Genomic DNA, 22,363 nt, shown 5'->3' with positions numbered 1-22,363 from the left:
GAAATCTGATCTGTGATGCGACTGCCGTTCGGCACACTGTATTGAGCAGACACGTTTAGTTTTAATTGTATTGTCTGTTCTTCAACTGAACTAAATGATTTTTATTACTATAAAAAAATCAAAACGACAAGTTTTTATTTGGGTGACTGACAGATGAAGCAGAACATACCGCCAGCGTATTGTTTAATAAATATTGAGTGACCTAAGCCAAGTAGCACAGAAATTATGCTTTTGCTTTACTTAAAATGAAACACGAGGAAACAATTCCTCATGAAAATTAATGCCATGATCATATAAATTTAAGACTTGCTGCTCTGATTTAAGACCTTTTCAATGCCTTAATTCATGGAAAAGCGATTTAAGATTTTTGAAAACTTTAGGACCAGAGGAAACCCTACTAAACACATTGTGTCAAAAAAGCCAGCACGGTCCGCTTTCAAGGCATCGCGAGTTTATGTTTTACTGCAGAAGCCAACAAGCGCCCTTGTTGTTTGTGAACAGAAGCCGATAAATCAATTTTAGCGAATCAGCGCGCTGTATTCAGGACAGGTGACAAGGCTGCCAGTCACTTTGAAAAGACGTGCTAGATGAGAGGAGTTTCGTCAAAGCTGACAAAAAGTGATCAAGGATGGATAATTTCGATGAACTTGATGAACTTGTGGGCATAAAAGGAAAATAGAAGCTGAAACTTTTTCACAGAACCTTGCTAGCAGCGCGTTACAATGGTAAGGGAAAAGCAACCATACTGTCTATGATCACAACAACAAAGCTGTTTTTTTTTTGGTTTTTTTTTTACTCTGAAACATGAAATGTGGAGTTATGTGGAATGTGGAAAAATGTGGAAAATTGCGATTGAACCACTGATGTCACATGGGGTATTTTAACAATGCCCTTACTAACTTTGTGGGCCTTTAATGTTTTGGTTACGTTGTTGTCTAGGGAAGGTCAGAAAGCTCTCGGATTTCATCAAAAATATCTTAATATCTTAATTAGGTCTTCTGGGTTTGGAAAAACATGAGGGTGAGTAATTAATGACAGAATTTCATCTTTGGGTGAACTATCCCTTTAAATAATTGACCATCAAGTACTTGAATTAATCTTAAAATCTTACATCTGTGGGGAATCACTTTACATACCAGCAACACAACTGTTTTCATCACTGGTAATAATATTAAAAAGGCTTTGTTGTGTTACATTCACTTCATCGGCTGCCAGTTCCTTACAGAAAGGTTTTATTGTTTGTGTACAATGGCTTACATGGTTTGGCACCTCCTTATTTTTCCAGACTCAACTCTATACAGCAGTCATCTACACCTTCAAGGTCTTCACACAGTTTACAGTTAACTGTCCCTTGGACACATTTAACATTAAAGGGTGATAAAACTTTTTCAGTTGAAGGACCTAGGCTTTGGAATGAACTACCATTCCAAATCAACTATTGATCACGTCTCTCTAAATTTTTTACTTTTTACATTGTACAGCACCTTTTTAATGTGTGCTTGAAATATGTGGTTCTTAATACATCAAGATGGAGGGCAACTGTTAACAAAAAGGTTTGTCTAGTGTCTTAGAAGCTGTCTCCAGAACGGAAGGCTTTGCAATAATTTTAAACGAGCTTTCAGTTTGTTGCAAAATAAACTGCAAAAAAGAGGCAGATTTTATGTGTGCCACTATTTCTGATTTATAGAGCAGACAACACTCTTTTATTAGCGACAAAACTACTGGGCATGAAAACATACGTTGTGGAAACGACAAAGCAAAACAAAAACATACGGGGCTTTATTAAAAACTCTCAAGGTTTAAAAATCAGAAGCCCACATCCAGCACCGCCCACAACACTCAGCTGTGCTTCTAGTGCAAATTTAACAAATATGCACCCCAGATGCAAATTCAGCTAATAAAAGCTCATGTTCCTTGGAGCATTTAAGTTATTTAAGACCACAAAAAAAGTCAAGCTTCACCCAGAGGAGCATTTAACCCACTGCTGCACATCAGTTTTGGCAACAATAAAACAACAGGGTGCTAAAGTGTTACTTTGTTTCACAGGAGTGTGAATTTGTGTTGGTGTGTTGTCAGTATATTACCATTAAAAATTAACTGTACAGCTGCTACAATTACTATTAGTGATGTATTTCAAATTACTGCTACTATTATTGGTGGTACTTGTACCATCAGCAGTAAGGCAAGCATCTCTATATGTCTACTGTTATTTGTCATACTTAGTGATCTGAATAAACCTCTAAGCTCAAGTATTAAACTTTGGCTCATAATTAGAACCACTTGCACTACAGACATAAACGCTACCACAAATCATGTGGCTTGTTGAGCAAAAGCGTTTTCACTGTGGAAGGGTAAAACGGGGGAAAAAACTAAAACTTTGATTAAAAAAAAGAACTTCAGCAACTTCTAATGTGAATACATATTTAAGGTGGTCTATTTTGAATTAAGGCAAACCACCCTACCCTAAACCAACTAGTGACTCATCAAAAATAATTCAGTTGAAAATTAATTTCAGTTCTGGCTGAAACAGTTTTGGAGGGCTGAAATGATTGACCAAAATGGTGACATTTAATTAGCATTTCTCTAAAGGCACGTCTTGGCTCTGTCAATCTGATCCATGAACAAAACATCACTCAACATTATTTGTAACCCACCTACCATCTGATAATAACAAAACGAATTGTGGCTTTGTCACTTTTGATATGAAACTAAGTGTGAGCTTTCAAATTCTGTAATGAGCTTTCTTCATTTTCAATTCAAATTCAAACAATAAATGTCATTTTGATGCTCTTTTATGTGGCGTGACAGATCATATTAGCTGTCTCAGTTCAAGCAGCAGCACAAAGCACACATGAATTGATCATCTCTACCTCTTTACTACTAGTTATATCACAAAATAAACATGAATGTACATCAAGTTGATGATACACAGGGCAACTTTTTGAGCAATGTTGCTGAGAAATGTTGCTGTCAATGGACAACCAGCTTAGACACAGGGCCCACAACCATTCTAAAGCATCCAGATAGACATCTGTAGCCTATTCTCAACGGGAAAGTGCCCAAGCAACACTGCTGGCAACATTGCTCAAAAAGTTGCCCTGTGCATCATCACCTTCAGAAGGCATGTTGGGGAGAGAGAGAAAAAAAAGAAAAAAAAAAAAACTTACTGAAATGTATCATGCCTCACATAATCACTTTCAACCTGCAGAAATTTTGGGGGGGAATTGCTGTGTTACTTCACAAAAGACATGAAAATATACCACTGTTACCCAACCTTTTTTCTGCCACAGCATAGTTTTGATGTAAAATATATATAAAAAAAAAGTAAAATATCACTAAGCACTAAAAAAAAAAACAAAAAAAAAACAAGAAAGAAAAAAGTTAGAATGGAGGAAGGTTTTTTTCCCCCCAATAATTAAACAATGTGTCATCAGAGTTGGTATTTTGGCTTTACAGTGATCAGACACTTGCACTTAACATTTTCTGAAAGTCATGCTCAAATGGAGTTAACAAGGTTTTTGACGAGCAAATGATGGTAACGTTGTGTGTCTTGTCACGGCCGCATCTGAGGCAGTACACTGTATAAAAAGAAATAAATAAATCTTTCCAAAAGTAAGTGACAACTGGAATATTTTTGTTGACTAAACTAAAAATTTTAAGTCAGCTGGGTAACAAATTATTTTAAGTTAAAACTTTTTTCTTTTTTTTTACAGTGTAAATTAATTGCATTACGTTTCCATCAGTTTACAGGTTATAAAGTTTATTGTAACTATATGAAAACGCTGTACTAGTTTTTTCTGATGATCTCTGCAAAGAAGTGTGCGTGTTGCGGCACTTCAATCTGAATGGAGGTGGGCTGAAGTTATGAGGTCTGACTGTCAATTTGAGGACCCAATGGCATTATGAGATTTTGTCACAAGCTCTTTTAAATGCTTTTCATTGGTTAAATACTTGTAAAACCCACAAACACACCCAACAACGTGTCTGCCGTGGCAGAGTGGTTGGGAAACACTGCACTATTTAATATATTGATTATTTTTAGACTTAACATGCCATCTTTATTATGTAATGCATTATTGTCATCCCAGAACATGGAAATGGGCATGTCTTCCAAAATGGTTGTTTGAGAAATAAAGAGCTACGCACAGCATCAGTCACTGTGCATCTGCACTGTTGCAGTGTCGGTTTTTGGCTAAATGAAAACTTTCTTCTTGATTTTGGTAAAAAAAAAGTTTCGCTGTATCGCTACTACAAACATAAAACCCCTAAAACCAGAACACCGTAGCAATCGCACAGTGACACCCCGGCAACCGCCCACAACCTGAGCATCATAGCAGCAATCCTTGCATCAGCATCACTCATATTTCCTTCAGGAAATGTGCAAATCTACTACTGCAGCTTCTGTAACTACCATCACTATTACTCAATGAAGTAAAAATAATGGATAAAGCAATATAAGAAGTTGCTGTACACTGTATATTTTAAAATACATATGCTGCCTGTTCTCCAGTGAACTGAGACCGCATGTGCATTTGTGTGTGTGTATGTGTGTGTGTGTGTCTCTGCCTGAGGTGAGGCTGTAAGATCAAGAGCTCAGCAGTAGCTCCCTAGATTACTCCATTTCCTATGCTCTGATTACTAGCGGCTGAGGTGAGCTGATCTATAGAGCCCAGCATCCTGAAATCCTGTTCCAGAGAAAGAGAGAGCAAGAGAGCGAGAGAGTAAGAGAGAAAGGCATGCTAATGAACTTCATTCCTATGCCACATGGTCATTAATCTACGATTAGAGCACTCTGTGAGCCTGCTGGTGCAAGACAGCCAGCTATAAATATTGACTACTTAGCATGTGAGCAGATATATTGTCCGCGTTCTGCTACATGAACGACAAGGATATTTCAGTCAAGCCTTAAACTATCTGCATACTGCATTCTGGTACATATGGGCATAAGTCTGTTCTCCTTCAGGATAAGTAGAAAAAAGTTTTGTAAGAGCTCTCAAAAACGATGTCTTTACTGAACTGAGGATGCCTTGTGTACTGCTCTAATTTTAGGCTTTTAAGAGCAGGTCTACAAGGAGAATGAGAGGGAAGAGAGAACAGTTTGTGCAGACTTTATGTGGTTATTGTCCTGTTACTATATATACAAGCTCAAAAACCCCCACAGGTTGATCAAAAGTATAGAAATGGGAAGGAACTGAATCATGAAAGAGAAATGAAAAGGACAGACAGGGACAGAGTGTATAGAGGCATTCGGGGAACGTAGGCCACAGGTGTTCATGGCCTCTTGAATTGATTTAACCAGCACAACTGCATAAAGATAGAGCATTATTACAAACAAAGTGCAACAAAACAGACACTCAAATACACTGGAACAACTAGCAACTCTTATTAAAACACATGCACACACATATCCACCGAAAGCTTTGGCTGCATTTGTACTGTAAAATGTAAAGCAGGTATCTACACATTTTATTTCTAGTAAGAGTTAAATGATTGCATTTGCATTAATAACATGCTAAGATGCACTAGGTTGGTCAGCGCTGTTAGAACTTCAGAAATTGTTTAAAAGGACTGAGAACTGAGAATGTCAAATTTGAATTGAATTTGAACTAAGTTAGCAAACAGAGCAGAACTGCAATTCAAGTCTGAATGTAAAGTAGCAGTTCAAAAAGTTCAAGAAAGCTATATAATGTTTAAAATGCCGCCTGTTTAGAAACTACAGATTTACATATTGTCAATATACCAAAATTGATTGGATATATCTCATCATATTTTAAAAAAAAAATGTGGACAAGAGTGGGAGAACGCTTATTTATGCGAATGCATCAATGCTAAAAATTCAGCTTTAAAATCACAGAAATTGCCTTTTAAAAAATATTCACATAGAATATTTTAAATAGCAAAAATATTTTAAAATTTTACTGTTTTTGCTGTACTTTGGATCAAATAAATGCAGGCTTAGTAAGAAGAACAAACATTAAAAATCTTACTGTTTAAAAACCTAACTTTTAGGCCTAATCACGATTAATTGCATCCAAAAAGAACATTTTTGTTTATACAATATATGTGTGTGTACTGTTTATATTTATTATGTGTATACAGATACACACATATGTATGGATATATTTAAAAAAAAAAATGTTTATATAATAAATATACAGTATTTATGTCAAATATCAATTATATCCATAAAAACATGTAAATACATGTAAATATTTTCAAAATACATATTGTATGTGCGTTTATTTATATATCCTTAATAAATATACACAGTATACACATCGTTGATATACACAATCATTGACTGGTAGTGTATATGGGTTGTTGACGTGACATGGCAAAAATGAAAAAATGAATATAATATTGTGGTTATTAAAAATGCAATTAATCACTTAACACGTCTTTGTCCTACATGGACCTGTTGTTATAAAAGCTGCAGTGTTATTTGATTTTTTTTTTTACATTTTTGAGCCAACTGTCAAAATTTATGAAAGTTGGAATTTATTGAACCGTGCTTGAGACAGTAATGCCATAGGACATGGTGTGACCGTCTCAAGCACGGTTCAAAAAATTACAACTTTCATAAATGAAAAAGAAAAGCATAAAAATGTTAATAAATGAATTTGTACAAGTGTCTATTTTTGTAAATGGCAATCATTTTTTCATCCATATATTTCTAAAAGCATAGGAATTTGGTACATTTTGTCTCTGAAAACCATGTCCTCTGGTGTGACACCATATCCTGACTTTAAATCCACCAATTCCAGAGAAAACTCCATTCATGATCAAGTTACTGAAGCCCCGTCAAGCCAATGACATGTGCACGTTTAATTTTTGTCTCATAATTTTGCAAAAGTGTTGCATTTTGTTGTCCTTTGATATGAAACCCCTAAATAATATATTTTTTATTTAAAAAAGGTATGTTAACCTCCATAATCATGGAAAATTATGCAAATGTGTCTAGCTTACCACTAATGACAGGTTAGCTCGAAATAGCAAGGTTATTAATTGACATAGAAGGCTGAATCGTCAGCCGACAGTCGACAAAGATGTCACACCAGAGGACAAGCCTCTTTAAGCAGCATTTTATTTTAAAAAATAAGATCTGTTTAACTCCTTTTTATTCTTTTTAGATCATTTTCAGTGTTATTAAATGGAATACTTATTACTTAAACTATTTTCTGATGTTTTGCAGACAACTTGCGTACATACTCTTATAAAGTGTCATGAAAATAAGTATAAAATATACTTTCTTTATTAAAACAGAAAGAGAAAGAGTTGAGGGAGAGAAATTAGTGAAAGAAAGAGGACATGGAAATACTGACATAAATTAATAGGGATCTACCAGAAGAGACTGAATTTTGTTGATGAAAATTATTTTGTTTTCTTTAAAAAAAAACATGTTGATATTGTTCGTATCAAAATTAAACTTTCTTTCTGCCTTGACACATTCAAAATTAAATAGAAATACTTTATTAACTACCATTTCTGTCCTTTAGTTTGACGTAATGTCCTTTGGTGTGACGTAATGTCCTATGGTGTGACACACATAAAAGAACCACAGATTTGTTTTTAATCACAAAATATCTTAAAACAACAGTTGAGTATTGCAATAGGGGTGGTAGAAATATCACTCATCATAAAACTGTATAATTTTCACCAGTTTCGAACAGATGACAGCAAAGTTGGTCTTGTTGTCAAAGTTTGTCTTGAAATTTTCCAACAAGTCATGGGGGAAAAATTATGTTAACTATAATTTCATATTAATTGACGAAGTTAGTAACCCTTTATATTTTCTCAAAGATCAGACTTCACATTACATAAATACATAAATATATGCATTTCTTCTTCTTCAAAAGTTGTCTTTTACAAACGTACACAGCTTGATATCATGCATTACTTAATTTACTGCAATTACATGTTGCTGTTCACCCACATGCAAAAAGATCCAAATTTAACACACATCCACCCAAAACGAAAGGCAAAAAATCCTGACAGCGTAAATGGACCCTTTCTCTACACTTCAAAATAGATTGACGCTGTGAAACTGCACCACAAAAAGCTACTAGCCTGCTAATGTTGCATCAATTTCAGCTAGTGCTCTCCAGGGCCAAATCTCAGGATACACCGCACACTCCCTCCAAACACACACAAATATCACAGATCCTTATGATGAATGTCAGTGTCATAACATTAGCCATAGTGGGCAACACAGAGGCACGGAAGAGTTAGCACTCATCACAGGCTCCAGCGATTCAGGGCCACGTGGCCTATTAGATATGGACAGGAAATGGTACTGAAGTCACAGATGCACTTGCATTTGTCAGCATTATTAAGAGAGGAGCTGGCTGGCAACTATCTTGCTCGAGAGCCGAGGCGAGGATGCCATCTTGGAAAGGTCACAGGCTGCCTGCTATCCTCCCATTTGTCTGTTTGATTAAGTCTGGCAATTAGAAGACTTGGCCGCCACACTCACAGTCTCCTATATCAGAGAGAGCCAGATTGGATACAAACTAATCACAGAACAGTCCTAAGCAGAGCAGATGAAATGGTGGGAAAAGAAAAGAAAGAGAAAATAACGCCAAGATGGGCCAAGATTGTAGACAGACTGATGAAATAATCAGTGATGGAATAATACACAAGATGGAGAAAGAGAGATAGAGTTGGATCTCTACCTAGTTGCCTTCTGATAATTAAGCAATCCGGCTATTCAGGAGTATGTCTTGCTTGCCTAACGCACACACGCACACACAAACCACACATGGTCAGAAGCATTGCTCACACAAGCATGATAAGCATATAAACAGATCCTTACATAACCACACACACACACATTCAATCTAGAGTCTAGGGCAAAAATGCAGTGACACAAGGCTAATTTAAGAGGAGCTGTAGGATATAGGCTGTGTACAGCATGAACTCCCAATTACCAACAGTGAGAGTGTCTCCCTGAGGAGTGAGGGATGGAGAAATGGAGAGAGAGGAGATGATGGGGCCATGGCACTCATACTTTCTGTCATACAGCTTTATTCGCTTCTCAATAAGCATTGTGGGGAATCTGGATGATGTGTGTGTTTGTGTATGCACAGATTGGGTCTGTTTACATGCACTTTAAAAGTTTGATTTCACTATGTCTGAAGCAATCCTTTTTATTTTTTAAAATGCATGCTGCTAATGTTTTAAGGAGTAGTCACATTTACTGAATTGTTGAGGGTAAAATTAAGTCTTTCAATAAAATTCCACTGGATTGGGAATTTCATGTGAGGCAGAAAGTTTTACACGCAGATTTTGCAACAGGTTGATAATGTGACTTCGCCACAGTTTTGCATTGCACTGAGTTGTTTTTCCATTGTTTTTCTATGTAAACACACTAGATGGACATGTTTGACGTTTGCATTCACGTCTTGCCTTTTTCGCAGTGTCTTGCGCAAGTGTTTTCAAAAACGCGTCTGCAGACATAATATTTTTTTTTTCATTCCACTGCTATGCACCTTACTTTTAATATCTGCAAAAACAGATTCTGTGTTGAACTTCTCAGTATATTTCTGTGTATATAGGCCATTCAGATTTGATTCAAAGGCAGAGTTGGAAACATCTTGGAAAAAAAGGTATATATATATATATATATATATATATATATAAATATATATATAAAATATATATATATATTTATATTTATATTTTATTAAAACGTCTTCAGAGGTAAATCAATAACAATTACAATTTTCACACTATTTCTAGTGTGGTTTATGAGATTTGTTGTATTTTAAATCCAATTGTCTTATTGTAAAAGGTTGATCATATTGATTTCAAACTTAAGGATTCATTAGTTTCTATATACATTGAACCAAACATTATCATAACATCTTAGCTGATATTTCAGTATACTTTATTTTTGACAAAACATTCCATGTTTTGGTTGTGACTGCACATTTTCAGTAGTGACAGTAATGTTTTGGTAGCGACCACATACTAAAACACTACTAAAACATCCCAAAATGCTAAAAAATTGCATAACTGTACAAAAATTATTTTTTTCCCCATATAAAGGATTTTGTGCTCCTTTGTCACTACCGAAACAATGATGACATGTTTTAGGCGTGACTGTTACGGTAGTGACAATTTTATAGGATAACACCCAAAAAAACAAAGATGTCACTACCGTAACTTCACCAAATCAGTCTCAGCCAATGGACTAAGACATACACTGTTTTGGTAGTGACATGACATTTTTTTTTTTTTTTTTTTTTTTTTATACATAAAGTTTCATAATTTACAAAGAAATACAAAAATCTTAAATAAAATACATAATCAGTCATAAGTCATAAATAATTTAGGAGTTAGGGTTTGGGACAGCCACCTCCCAATTGAAAATACCTAATAAATTATGATTTTATATATATTAAGCTTATAGTGATATTGATATAGTGATATTTGAAATATTTTTGTGGGTTTTGATAGATCTTAGCAAACATCTAAGATTTGAATACTTAAATGCTTTTTAAAGGAATAGATCACTTCCAGAACAAAAATTTACTCACTCTCTTGTCATCCAACATGTTCATGTCTTTCTTTCTTCAGTCGATAAAAAATTATATTTTCTGAGGAAAATATTACAGGATTTTTCTCCATATAGTGGACTTCAATGGTGCCCCCAAGTTTGAACTTCCAAAATGCAGTTTAAATGCGGCTTCAAAGGGCTCTAAATGATCCCGTCCGAGAAAGAAGGGTCTTATCTAGCAAAACGATTGGTCGTTTTCGAAAACAGTTGAAAATGTATGTAATTTAACCTTAAACGCTCATCTTGTCTAGCTCTGCGCAAACTGTGTATTCCAGCTCAACACAGTTAGTGTATGTCAAAAAACTCCCATTTTGTTTTCTTCCCCAACTTCAAAATCACCCTACATTGCTGCAGAAGTACCGACCCAGTGTTTACAAAGTAAACATGCAAAGATGATCAAAAGTGATTAAAAAGGTTAAAAAGCGATACAGAACAATTTTGAAGTTGAAGAAGAAAACGAGATGGGAGTTTTCCGACATACCCTAACTGTATTGACCCGGATTACACAGGCTACGCATGTGCATCGATGAAACGAGACAAGCATTTGAGGTTAAAAAGTATATAAATTGTCAATTTGTTTTGAATGACAAAGGGGTAAGTAAATTATCTGTAATTTTTGCTCTGGAAGTGAACTAATCCTTTAAATGTGCTTTTTGGTTGTGGGACAGCAGTTTGACAGATCACAGAGCCGGAATGTCAGAAACATTTTTTTTAACTCCCCATGGCAACTTAACCCTTTGGTTGTTAGAGACTCTGGACAATTGATGCAAATGAGAAGTCAAATACTTGTGATGTCTGTTTGTGTTGGTGGGGGATGTTGTTAGCAACAACCTTTTTGAAGACACATACACAATATCTTTCATATCACACACATAACCACACACAGAACTAATGATCGTTCGGAGAAACAACTTGAATACATCACTGCTGGCTTTAATAAAAACAGAAATAATGGAGATCAAAGGTAATAAACGTGCTTAGCATTCTATTTTCAATGGCTTCATTATATTCTGCTTGAAAGTAAACACATCGCCAATAGCAGCCCTAGAACAGCTCTTTGACCGAAGCACTAAACGCAATATCTAAACTGAGTTCTCTCCCGTTTGATCCAGGGAAAAGACTCAAAACGCTTCCAAAATTTAGAATGTTTGACATAAACTGCTCTCAAATCATCAGGGAGCAAAGAGAGAAAATTCCAAGTGCTCCCTGAATCAAGCATGAACACAACACTGCAGAAAACTGGATGACTTCCATTCACACCTGCTTTCACAGACGTGATTAACTGGAGCTGCCACTGTTCAAACGTTCTAACACCAATGTTCTGAGACACGCCACAGTGCACTTTTCATCTGCTACATCTGATTTTGTTCCACTTAAGGTAACTCGCCATGTCTGGAGCTTGTGCTGGTACACGCATATCGGGACTGCAACACACCTCCTATTCATTTTGTGTCGCAGACATTGTATAGAGAGCCCTGGGTGACTATAAGAAAGTTATAAAACCCATTGTTTGCCACAGAACTCCCACATAATTTTATAATGGCTAAATGTATGCCTAGATTACAAAATGAGGTCCACAGTGAAGAGCTTTTGTGACTCCTGCTGAATGAAGATTTGTTCTTATTAAGTAGTTATAGCTGTAGCAAATGATTCGCTCTGAATTTGTGAGGTGTTTCTATATTTGCTACATTGTTACATTAAATATTCATTTACTCTAGAGTTCATTAAATTATTTAAATAGTTTTCTCTTTCCATAGCTGTCAGTCTTTACACATGCTTTATCTCCATCCCTTGAAAAGTGGACAAATCGAAAGACTACCATCCGCAAACACCAGCGGCTTTCTCATCCTCTCTCTGGTGATCCCGTCCCTCCTACCTGTCATGAGGACAACCATTAAACCTCTAACCCTTCCTCTTAACTCTATAAATAACGGTGCAGCTGAATCCGGTGTGTTCTTGGAGAATTTCGTCCTCAAATAAAACTGGGACTATTTAAAAAAAAAAAAAAAAAATATACTTTTATAAAAATAAAACTCAATGTTTCCAGAACTATCTGAATGCTTATTTACACACATCCTTTGGTTTGAATGTGGGTCACCAGCATCTTTATAGAGGAAGTTGGGCCTTCAAACCAAAATATCTGTACTGATAGCAACTAGGGCTGTCACAATATCAGATTTTTCACTACATGATTATCGTGGCCTCAAAAATTCATGATAACAAAATATTGTGATATCTATGGAAATCTTGAAAAATGCTAAATAAATAAATCATGCTATCAATCAAATAAATCTTTCTTTTCCTTACCAATAAATCACACCATTGCACTAAATAGAAGACATTAAAATGTTAACCGTTTATTACAGTGTCAAAGTAAGATTTATGAGAATAACAACATATTTTTACACCAAACATGCTTTACAGTGTCGATCACGTGTTTGAAATAACTTATTTTATAGTTTTCTATACATTAATAAAGGCTATGTCGATTAAAAAATATTATCCGTATGAAAATTTTGGCTTTAAGATAATCGTGAGGGATGTTTTGTCATACAAAACATTACTTTCTGCATGCTATTCAACTACAGCGACAGCTGGATGGCTCTGTCCCTATAAGAGATTTTCTGGAAATTTGTTTGTTTTTCTACATACCCTAACTGTCTTGAATGGGACTGCACAGAGTATGCATGCGCATGGCAGAGCTAGACAAGACAAGGATTTGAGGTTAAAAAGTATATCAGTTTTTTATTTACTTATTTTTTTTTTAGAAAATGATAGATAGTTTCACTAGATAAGATATTTTCTTCCTCAGCTGGGATCATTTAGATCTCTTTGAAGCTGCATTGAAACTGCATTTTTGGAAGTTCAAACTCACAGACACCATTGAAGTCCAATATATGGAGATAATTCCTAAAATATTTTCCTCAAAAAACAAATTTCTTTACGACTGAAGAAAGAAAGAGATGAACATCCTGGATGACAAAGGGGTAAATATATTATCAGTATTACTCTTTTTTTTTCTGAAAGTGGTATACTCCTTTAAAGTGTTTTAAAGGTTCATATGTTAAGATATTCTCACACATTTGGACATGCACAACATGTTCACCAACCTTCACTTTCTTATTTTTCCTTATTACAGAAACTTAAAAATGCACACAGATGATGCCTCAGCAGGGCTCAACGCTAAGAATTTTTTTCTTCTACTGGCCCAGTCGAGCTAGTGGTTCAAATGTTTACTTGCCTGGTCAAAATTTTCACTGGCCCCGCCATAAAAAAAAAAAAAAAAAAAAAAATATATATATATATATATATATATATATATATATGCTGTTATCATTGTTTTTGTCTAATGTTATCTTTTATTTTAATAAATAAGCTTATGTGATGCCAAAATTTTACATACAAATTAAATTGTACAATTCCCAATTCCAATTTCAATACCACAGCAAAACCTACTAGCCTAACAAATATAAAGTGTAAACATTACTTGTTTGTTTAAATATTATTTTATTATCATTAATATTTTATTATAAATTAAAAGATCCTTTAGGGAAAAACAGCAGACAGACTGAAAGCAAAGGTGCCAGCAGGTGGCGCTTATGGAACAACAGTGATGATATTACGTTTCTATGGTTACCGTTGTAAACAAAGCAGCGCAGTGCTTATGGACGCTACTTTAAATGTATTATACAGAGGCAAATGGAAAGAATACGGCTTGTACACTTTTCTTAAAATAGTTCCCTTCAGGGACATATTTATATAAACCCCCGTTTCAATATTTAGGATAATATTTCCAATAGTTCGCGCATTGTGAACCGCGATCTGCTCTGCCTGCTACAGTATGTTTTCCTATTTGCGTTCGTCTTCAGCGTCTCTGGTCTCTGTTATTGGGTATTTAAAGAGTTTGTAATATTTGCACACAAAAATGATTGCATGCAGTTCGTGTGCAAGCCCGGAACAGAGATCGGTTGAAATATGTCCGGTCGATCGGTGCATCTGTACTCCACTGTATAAATTAAATATAGATCATTCATTGTTAAATCTACAAAGTTAGTCGTCAAGACGAGTATTTTGACATACTTTTGTAGGCTAATTGTCCGTCAGAGACACGTCTCTCCATGACTGCTTGAAATTTTAAATGCACAAGGCTTAAAACATGTGCAAATAATAAACTTTCGCGACGACGCAGCAGTGTCCCGATCGGGACAGTGACAAATTCGTGGAGTCTTGCTCAGTGATTTTTAATTGGGGTCTTTGCAAATTACCAGTCTTCAAATTAACCTAAGATATATTAAAACAATGCTAATTAACTGAAATGTTTTTAAATTACTTTTAGCAGATAGCATTATCCAAAGCTATGTAAATAAAAAACATCGATACGAGTTTTTCCAACGTTCCCTTAACTGTTTTGAACCTGAATGCACAAAGTATACGCAGAGCTACACAAGACGAGCATTTGAGGTTAAAAGTACATACATTTTTATAGGAAGTCCACTATATGGAGATAATTCCTGAAATGTTTTAAAACATAACTTCTTCACGACTGAAGACAGACATGAACATCTTGGATGACTAAGGGGTGAGTATTATCTGTAAATTTTTGCTCTGGAAGTGAACTACTCCTTTAAGATATGCATGTATAAATGCCACTGCAAGAGAATTTAATTGTACTCATGTGTTGCAGGATTATCTGGAAATATATATCTATATATATATGTGTGTGTGTGTTGTCTACAAGAGGGCAGGTTTTGCACACACTTTTAGGGCTTTTGCTCGAGTATTTGAGTCTATGTGTGTGCGTGTGGAAATGTCTGACCCTGTGAAGCATTTGCTAGCTCCTCTGCGTCCCTGGCGGAAGAAGCTCCCCATATGCTGTGGTAACTCTTTGGCTCATGCTGACCAGATTAACAGATTTTCAGTATTGAAGGCTGGTCAAGACCCAGAAAAACATTGAGCCTGTCATTCAAATTAAGCCCTGTTGATGTGGGTGTTTAGGGCCATTACCAGAGTGGGGCTCAGAATCCTTGCAAAACACATGCTTGCAGGTCTAATGCAAAAATTGTGGCTTTAGACACCTGGGCTGTATTCCACATGTGAGGATAATGAAGATGCATGTGCATGTCTGAAAATACATGTCTATCGCCTTAATGAATTAAAGACAACGGAAATGACTAAGAGCAGAATGTTCTAGACCAGCTGCGTGAGAGAGAGAGAAGAATAGGCTAGTGTCAATCTCTTTTCAATCTGAAAACTTGCACTGAATTACAAGGAGCTTGACTCCGTCATGTCTAATTGAGAGAGAAAGAGGGCTTGAGCAAGACAGCCAATGACATCTCTAAGGTAAGATTACAGCACTGTTGAGATTGGGATTCGAGGTCTGTCATTGGTATACACACAAATACTGGCTCTGTACGCAAGCACACACAAACTATCTATCAGCATCCTCTGTGCAGGGGTTAATTGATCCCACAGCACTGATACCACAAAGACTGGCAGCATCAGACGTGCTCTGACAAGAAAGCAGAAGGGTTATGAGGAAAAAGATAGAAAGTGAGGTGGAGAGTGCGAAAGATAATGAAGAAATGTAGGGGGGAAAGAAAAGAAAGACCCAGAAAAACAACTCAGACTGGACTGTTTGGCCAAATTACCTACTCACTCGACTCACTCAGTGATTTTACAGACGCAACGCATCAACATGCATGGAAACGGGAGATGTATGGAGTGATTTGTAGGATGAGAGATGATGCCTGGAATAATTTACATTCATGAAGATTTACGAAGACACAGGCATATTAGTTATCTATGCTTGCACTGTAAAAATGCAAATGTAAAATCTAATCATTCAGACATAGTATAAACCTGTTTATTAGTTAACAAGTTTCCTTTCCATTTTTTTGGAAATAATAACTAAGAGTAATAATAATAAATAATAAATAAGTGTTCATCTGTGGAAAATAGAGACAAGACAATCCCAGAAGTTCTCTTCTACTAACCAAGCCTGCATTTATTTGATCCAAAATACAGCAAAAGCAGTAACATGGTGAAATATTTTTACAATTTAAAATAACTGCTTCTATTTGAATATATTTTAAAATGTAATTTATTCCTGTGATCAAAGCTAAATTTTCAGCATCATTACACCAATCTTCAGTCTGACATGATCCTTTAGAAATCATTCTAATATGCTAAATTGTTGTTCAGGAAACATTTATTTATTATTAAAACAGTTAAATAGTTTAAGGATTGTTTGATGAATAGAAAGCTTGGAGTCAGTATATGTTTTTTTTTTTTTCTTGTTATTAGATTGTCAAAAGAACAACACACACACACACACACACACACACACACACACACACTAAAAATGAACCAGAGCCAAACAAAACAGTGATAAGAAACAAATACATGATACATGAAGACAATTATAATGTTACATAAGATTTCTATTTCAGATGAATGCTATTCTTCTGAATTTTCTATTCATCAAAGAAATCTGAATAATTCTACTCAGCTGTTTTTAACATAATAATAACAACAATAAATGTTTTTGAGCAGCAAATCAGAATATTAGAATGATTTCTGAAGGATCATGTGACTGGAGTAATGATACTACAAATTCTGCTTTGAAAGCACAGGAATAAATTCTATTTTAAAATATATTCAAATAGAAAACAGTTATATTAAATAGTAAAAATATTTGATGTTACTGTTTTTTTTTTTTTTTTTTTTTGTTTTGTTTGTTTTTTTTTTGTTTTTTTTTCCTGTACTTTGGATCAAAAAAAAAAAAAAAAACTTACTGTTCAAAAACTTTTGACTGGTAGTGTATACTGTATTTTTTGGTGTATAAGTATTTTTTGGCTTACAGGTTTTAATAATGGTAAATATAATGGACTTTAAGACCATTTTAAGGTGAATGAAAGAAGAGTCAAGTAATAAACAGAAGAGAAAACAGTATGTTAGTATGTTCTCTAAAGGTACATGTCTAGGGAGCACACAATGACTTGTAATGGCAACAGTTTGTTAATACAACAGATCTCTATCACATTGCAAAAACAATCCTCAGTATGTTTTTCCAGTACAAGATTCTAATATCAAGACACATTGAGAAGAAAAAGATAAGACAGAAGATAAGACAAATCTGTCAGTGGGGTCAGAATGATCAATGAAAAAAAATATATATCATACACCCTTTTTTTCCAATTTCTCACAAAAACAATTAAATATATCTGAACTGGAAAACAATACTGATGATACTTTGCAGTGGATGCAACATGTAATGTTATGACTTTTTAAGTCTTTCTGCTCCATTTAAGACTAGAATTCGTAAAAAGGTTCATTAAGACGGAAACCCTGTTATACATACAAACTTAAGAGAAATGTTAGTGACACAGGTATAAAATCAGTTCCATATCAATGAATATTTGCTTCAAGTATCATTATGTTAGGTCAGGTATAACAAAATGCATTCTATTTAAATGACACACTGTACTTTGATCCAGTTAGCACACAAAAGTGAAACAAAAGAGAAAAGTACAGAAACGAGAGGTAGGCGAACGTTGTTAACATTCAGCAATCTTGACAGCAGTGCGAGATAATGAAAACACTCTACATTCACATCCAGACATTGTCACTTCCTTGATTGTTCTGGAGGAGAATGTTGTACTTGAAAGAATCAGCGGCCTACCCATGCGTTTAGATGGTTTTGGTCTTCACTATATATTAATCATTAAATACATAGAGGAGATCAAAGTATAGCTTTGAGGTTTTAAAGCTGCCACGGAGGATGTCGTCAATTGCTCCGTAAGGTGGTTGTTTATTGATTGTTTTTTTTTTTGCAGTGTACGACTAGAGATTTGTACAAATCATAAATTCTCACTTTGTGACTGTTTTTTGCATGTTAACTTCAATAATGAATGATGTTCAGCTAATTCAAACGAGAATTTTTGACTTCATTCTCTTAGGAAATATGATGTGTTCCACATTGTGGAATTTATAAGAGGTTGATGATAAAAAAATGCAATATCCAAAGCTAAAGAAGAGGAAAGATATAAATATCTTTAATACGCATGAAAAAAAAAAATCCTCATCTTTTAAACAAATGTGGCTACCTGAAAGCTCATTACTTCCAAAGAGCCACAGGCAAATGTGAGGTCAGCAGACGTTCTTCTCGCTCTTGATTAAAACCAGCTGTTTGGCCTCATTGTTTGTGCTAAGCTTTCACAGAGGGCTGCACACCGCACAACATTCACAGACCTGCAAACATCCCCACACGCACAAACAAGCGCCCTTGAACATATGCTAGGAACACGGACTCAAGGAAAAAAAGAAGCTGCTCCAGTGCCGCGGGTCCAGCAAGCAGAAAGTCCCTGATTAACAAACCAACACTAATTAAATCACAGACTGCTAAATCATGCCCGGTCAACTGCTCAAATATGAGCACATTCCACTAAACGCCTCATCTTCCCTGCAGTTTCCTCTAACTGCGCTGCCAGTCTTAAATCCCCAAAATGAGAAAGTGAATGAGATGGGATTACATAGCTAATGCGAGCAGATGAAGGAAAGTAGAGCACAATCTCCAACTCAAAAAGGATTAAATCACCCCGGATTCATGCCAAAAGTCAGCTTGATGCGCAGGGTTCACCTGCAACGCAAAGGACGTAATTACAGGTGAATACAGAAGTATGATATGATTCTGTAAAAGGGCCCATGCGAGTGCCTTACCAAATTCCCTCCTTTTCTCCCTCAAACACACACACACAAAAGACTTAAATTGCTGAGCACTGACTGAATGACCTGTTTAAATGGAGAAGAATTATTTAAAGCCCAAAGTATGGGGAAAGAAAATCGTGATGTGATGAACAAAGCAATACGTGCAACCCGCTGAAATGCAAAACTTGAGCTTAATTGTAAAATCGCTGCCAACCTGCAGTGTTATGTTCAATGCACTTTTTCTTGACAACTTTGAATTTAAACGCAGATTAAGAAAATCTAGTTTAAATTCTCACAAAATTGAGTAGTTATAAGTCAAAAAGGACGCAAAGATGCCGTAGATGTTAAAAACAAAGCACTTACAATTCACAGTAAATACTGCTTATGCTAAAGTTTATAGTTTGCATATTAAGGGATCATTTCGTGCATATTATGCATACCCACTCTTAAAAACAAAGGTGCTTCACGATGCCATAGAAGAACCTTTTTTGTCTAAATGGTTCCATAAAGAACCTTTAACATCTGAAGAACCTTTCTGTTTCACAAACAGTTCTTTGTGGCGGAAGAAGGTTCTTCATATTATAAAAAAGTAAAGAACCTTTGACTGAAAAAACGGTTCCTCTATGGCATCGCTGTGAAGAACCTTTTAAACCACCTTTATTTTTAAGAGTGTATTTCTGAATCACAATGCAATCAAACACTTGGTAACACTTGACAATAAGGTTCATTAGTTAACAAATTAACATGAACTAAGAATGAACAATACTTTACAGTATTTATTAATTTTAGTGAATGTTAATTTCAACATTTTCTAAAGCATTATTCAGATCAAAACCTGTGCTTGTTAACATTAGGTAATGCATTGGGAACTAACATGAACTAACGATGTACAGCTCTATTTTTCATTACTAACATTAACAAAGATATTGCAGTAAATGTATTGTTCATAGTTTGTTCATATTAGTTAATACCGTACTGTAAAGTGTTACCGCTTTCATTCATCCAGCAGTGCACTCGTGGTTTCATCTGCGCCTTGACTCGTGTCATTTACACGACAACCTTTACCGCAAGTGATAATTAAACTTTGATTCCCGTGAACTTTGTGCATCTGTAAAGAAGGAAGCTGCATATGACGTGCTCAATCTGAGGGACGAGGGACGAGGGGGAGGGGGTGGGCACAAGGAGGCGGGCGTCATTTTTCGGGTGTTCAGGTGAAATCTGCCAGCAGGCGCTGGAGACAGTGTCACGCACTGTACAGCTGGGAAAGGGACCGGGGCATATATTGGTATTGTACAGATATTTGGATAAGTCACGGCGCACTCACCTCGCTTATCTTGTACTTTTACAGTTATCTCCACTAGCGGCTGCGTCTCTCGGTCGAGCCGCCTTGATATAACCAAATCTCCGCTGTCCCGACTCACGGTGACGGGAGAGTTATCCGCGTCCGGGTGAATCAGCTCAAAACTGGCGGACTGAAACCTCACCGGGTGCAGATTCATTATGACTGAGCCGATGCTCGCGTCTTCGGACACGGTGATAAGCACCGGCTCTGGCACGGAGCGGGACTTTCTCGAGAGTCCGTTATCGAGCTGAGGAAGGGCTGGCCATTGGCGCGGACTGATCTCTATATCCATATTCTGACTGGTCCGAGCTGGCCAGCCGTGGTCTCGGGCAAACACGCTGAACTTTATGGGCTGCGCGTAACCGAGAATCGAGTCCACGAGGAGGATGTCGCCGGTTTTGGGCACCACATAGAAACTGCCGTTTCTCGGCAGCGCGTAGTATATGAGCTCGGCGTTTTTGCCGCTGTCAATGTCCTCCGCTTTCACCGTGTACACCACCGACCTCAGGGCCGTGGCGTCGTCCAAAGTTATTTTGACGTCTGCATGTTGGAAAGTGGGCTCGTGGTCGTTCGTGTCGAGCACGTCCACTTTAATTGAAGCAACTTCGGCCACGACGCGCACGGCTGAAGCGCAGCTCTGACAGCAGAGCGCAAGGCTGAGGAGATATTCAGCGCGCTCCTCTCGATCGAGAACGTTAGAGGTTTTCAGCAAGATGTGTCCTCGCTTGTGGTGGGCGAAGACGTGAAAATCTTCACTCCTGTCACCCAGGAGTTTCAGGTGCATCCCGGACTTGGAGCACCATCTCTGCGGGTCGATGCGCTTCACCGGGATACTCAGTCCGTTCACTTTTGAGCCAGGTGGAGAGTTTTCAAACACATGCCCGTGAAAGAAAGGTATTCGTTCGTCCGTCTTATTTCCCAACACAAAAGTCACACAACATGGCAACAGAATAGTCCAAAACATGGTTGTAAGTTTTCTCAAGCGACAGTGTTCGAATTGCAGAACATGGTGCGTGAATGCACTCCTCGTTCGTTGGATGGTGATCCTCCAGAGTCTGAGCAGCACAACTTTCCTCCCGTCGCCTCGCGCTTCAGCAGCGATCTGCTCGGGCGCGCGCTTGAGCTCGCGGAGTTTCAGAGAGCAGCACTACAGTGATGGACAGCGCCACGCGCGAGGGGCGGGGCTTTGGACTAGACAGGGATTCCTCTAGGGAATTCTTTCCTGTAGGATTTAGTGTTTATTTGGCTTAAAGGAGAAGTTCACTTCCAGAACAAACATTTACAGATAATGTACTCACCCCCCCTGTCATACAAAATATTCATGTCTTTCTTTCTTTAGTCGTAAATAAGTTATGTTTTTTAAGGAAAACATTTCAGGATTTTTCTCCATATAGTGGACTCCAACGGTGCCCCCATTTTGAACTTCCAAAATGTAGTATAAATGCAGCTTCAAGAGGCTCTAAATGATCCCAGCCGAGGAAGAAGGGTCTTATCTTGCAAAACGACAGGACATTTTCTAAAAAAAAAAAAAATGACAATTTATATACTTTTTAACCTCAAACGCTCAAGGCAGTGAGTACATTATCTGTACATTTTTTGTTCTGGAAGTGAACTTCTCTTTTCAGCAACTTGTTGGGAGGGGAAAAATGTTAGGCTACAAAGTGCACTACGATTATAGCAGACGATGCTCATGCACAGGAAACTGAAATAATCCTGGTCAATGACAAATTCTTATGTGGCTTTCATAACGTTAATCT

General features: G+C 36.6%; 1 protein-coding gene across 1 annotated transcript in view; it reads right to left on the bottom strand.

Moving 5' to 3' along the window:
• Nucleotides 1-21,750, bottom strand: part of si:ch211-186j3.6 (neural-cadherin) — a 291,090-nt gene extending 269,340 nt beyond the window's left edge. The window contains exon 1 of the mRNA XM_051115680.1: nt 20,589-21,750. Coding sequence (XP_050971637.1) covers nt 20,589-21,570 — 982 coding nt within the window. The 5' untranslated portion in view covers nt 21,571-21,750. The remainder of the gene's footprint in view (nt 1-20,588) is intronic.
• Nucleotides 21,751-22,363: the final 613 nt, after the last annotated feature.

Source organism: Labeo rohita, chromosome 7 (assembly GCF_022985175.1).
Source record: "Labeo rohita strain BAU-BD-2019 chromosome 7, IGBB_LRoh.1.0, whole genome shotgun sequence".
NCBI lineage: Eukaryota > Metazoa > Chordata > Actinopteri > Cypriniformes > Cyprinidae > Labeo > Labeo rohita.
The sequence above is the reverse complement of the archived record's forward strand: the minus strand, read 5'-3'. Positions and strand labels throughout refer to the sequence as shown.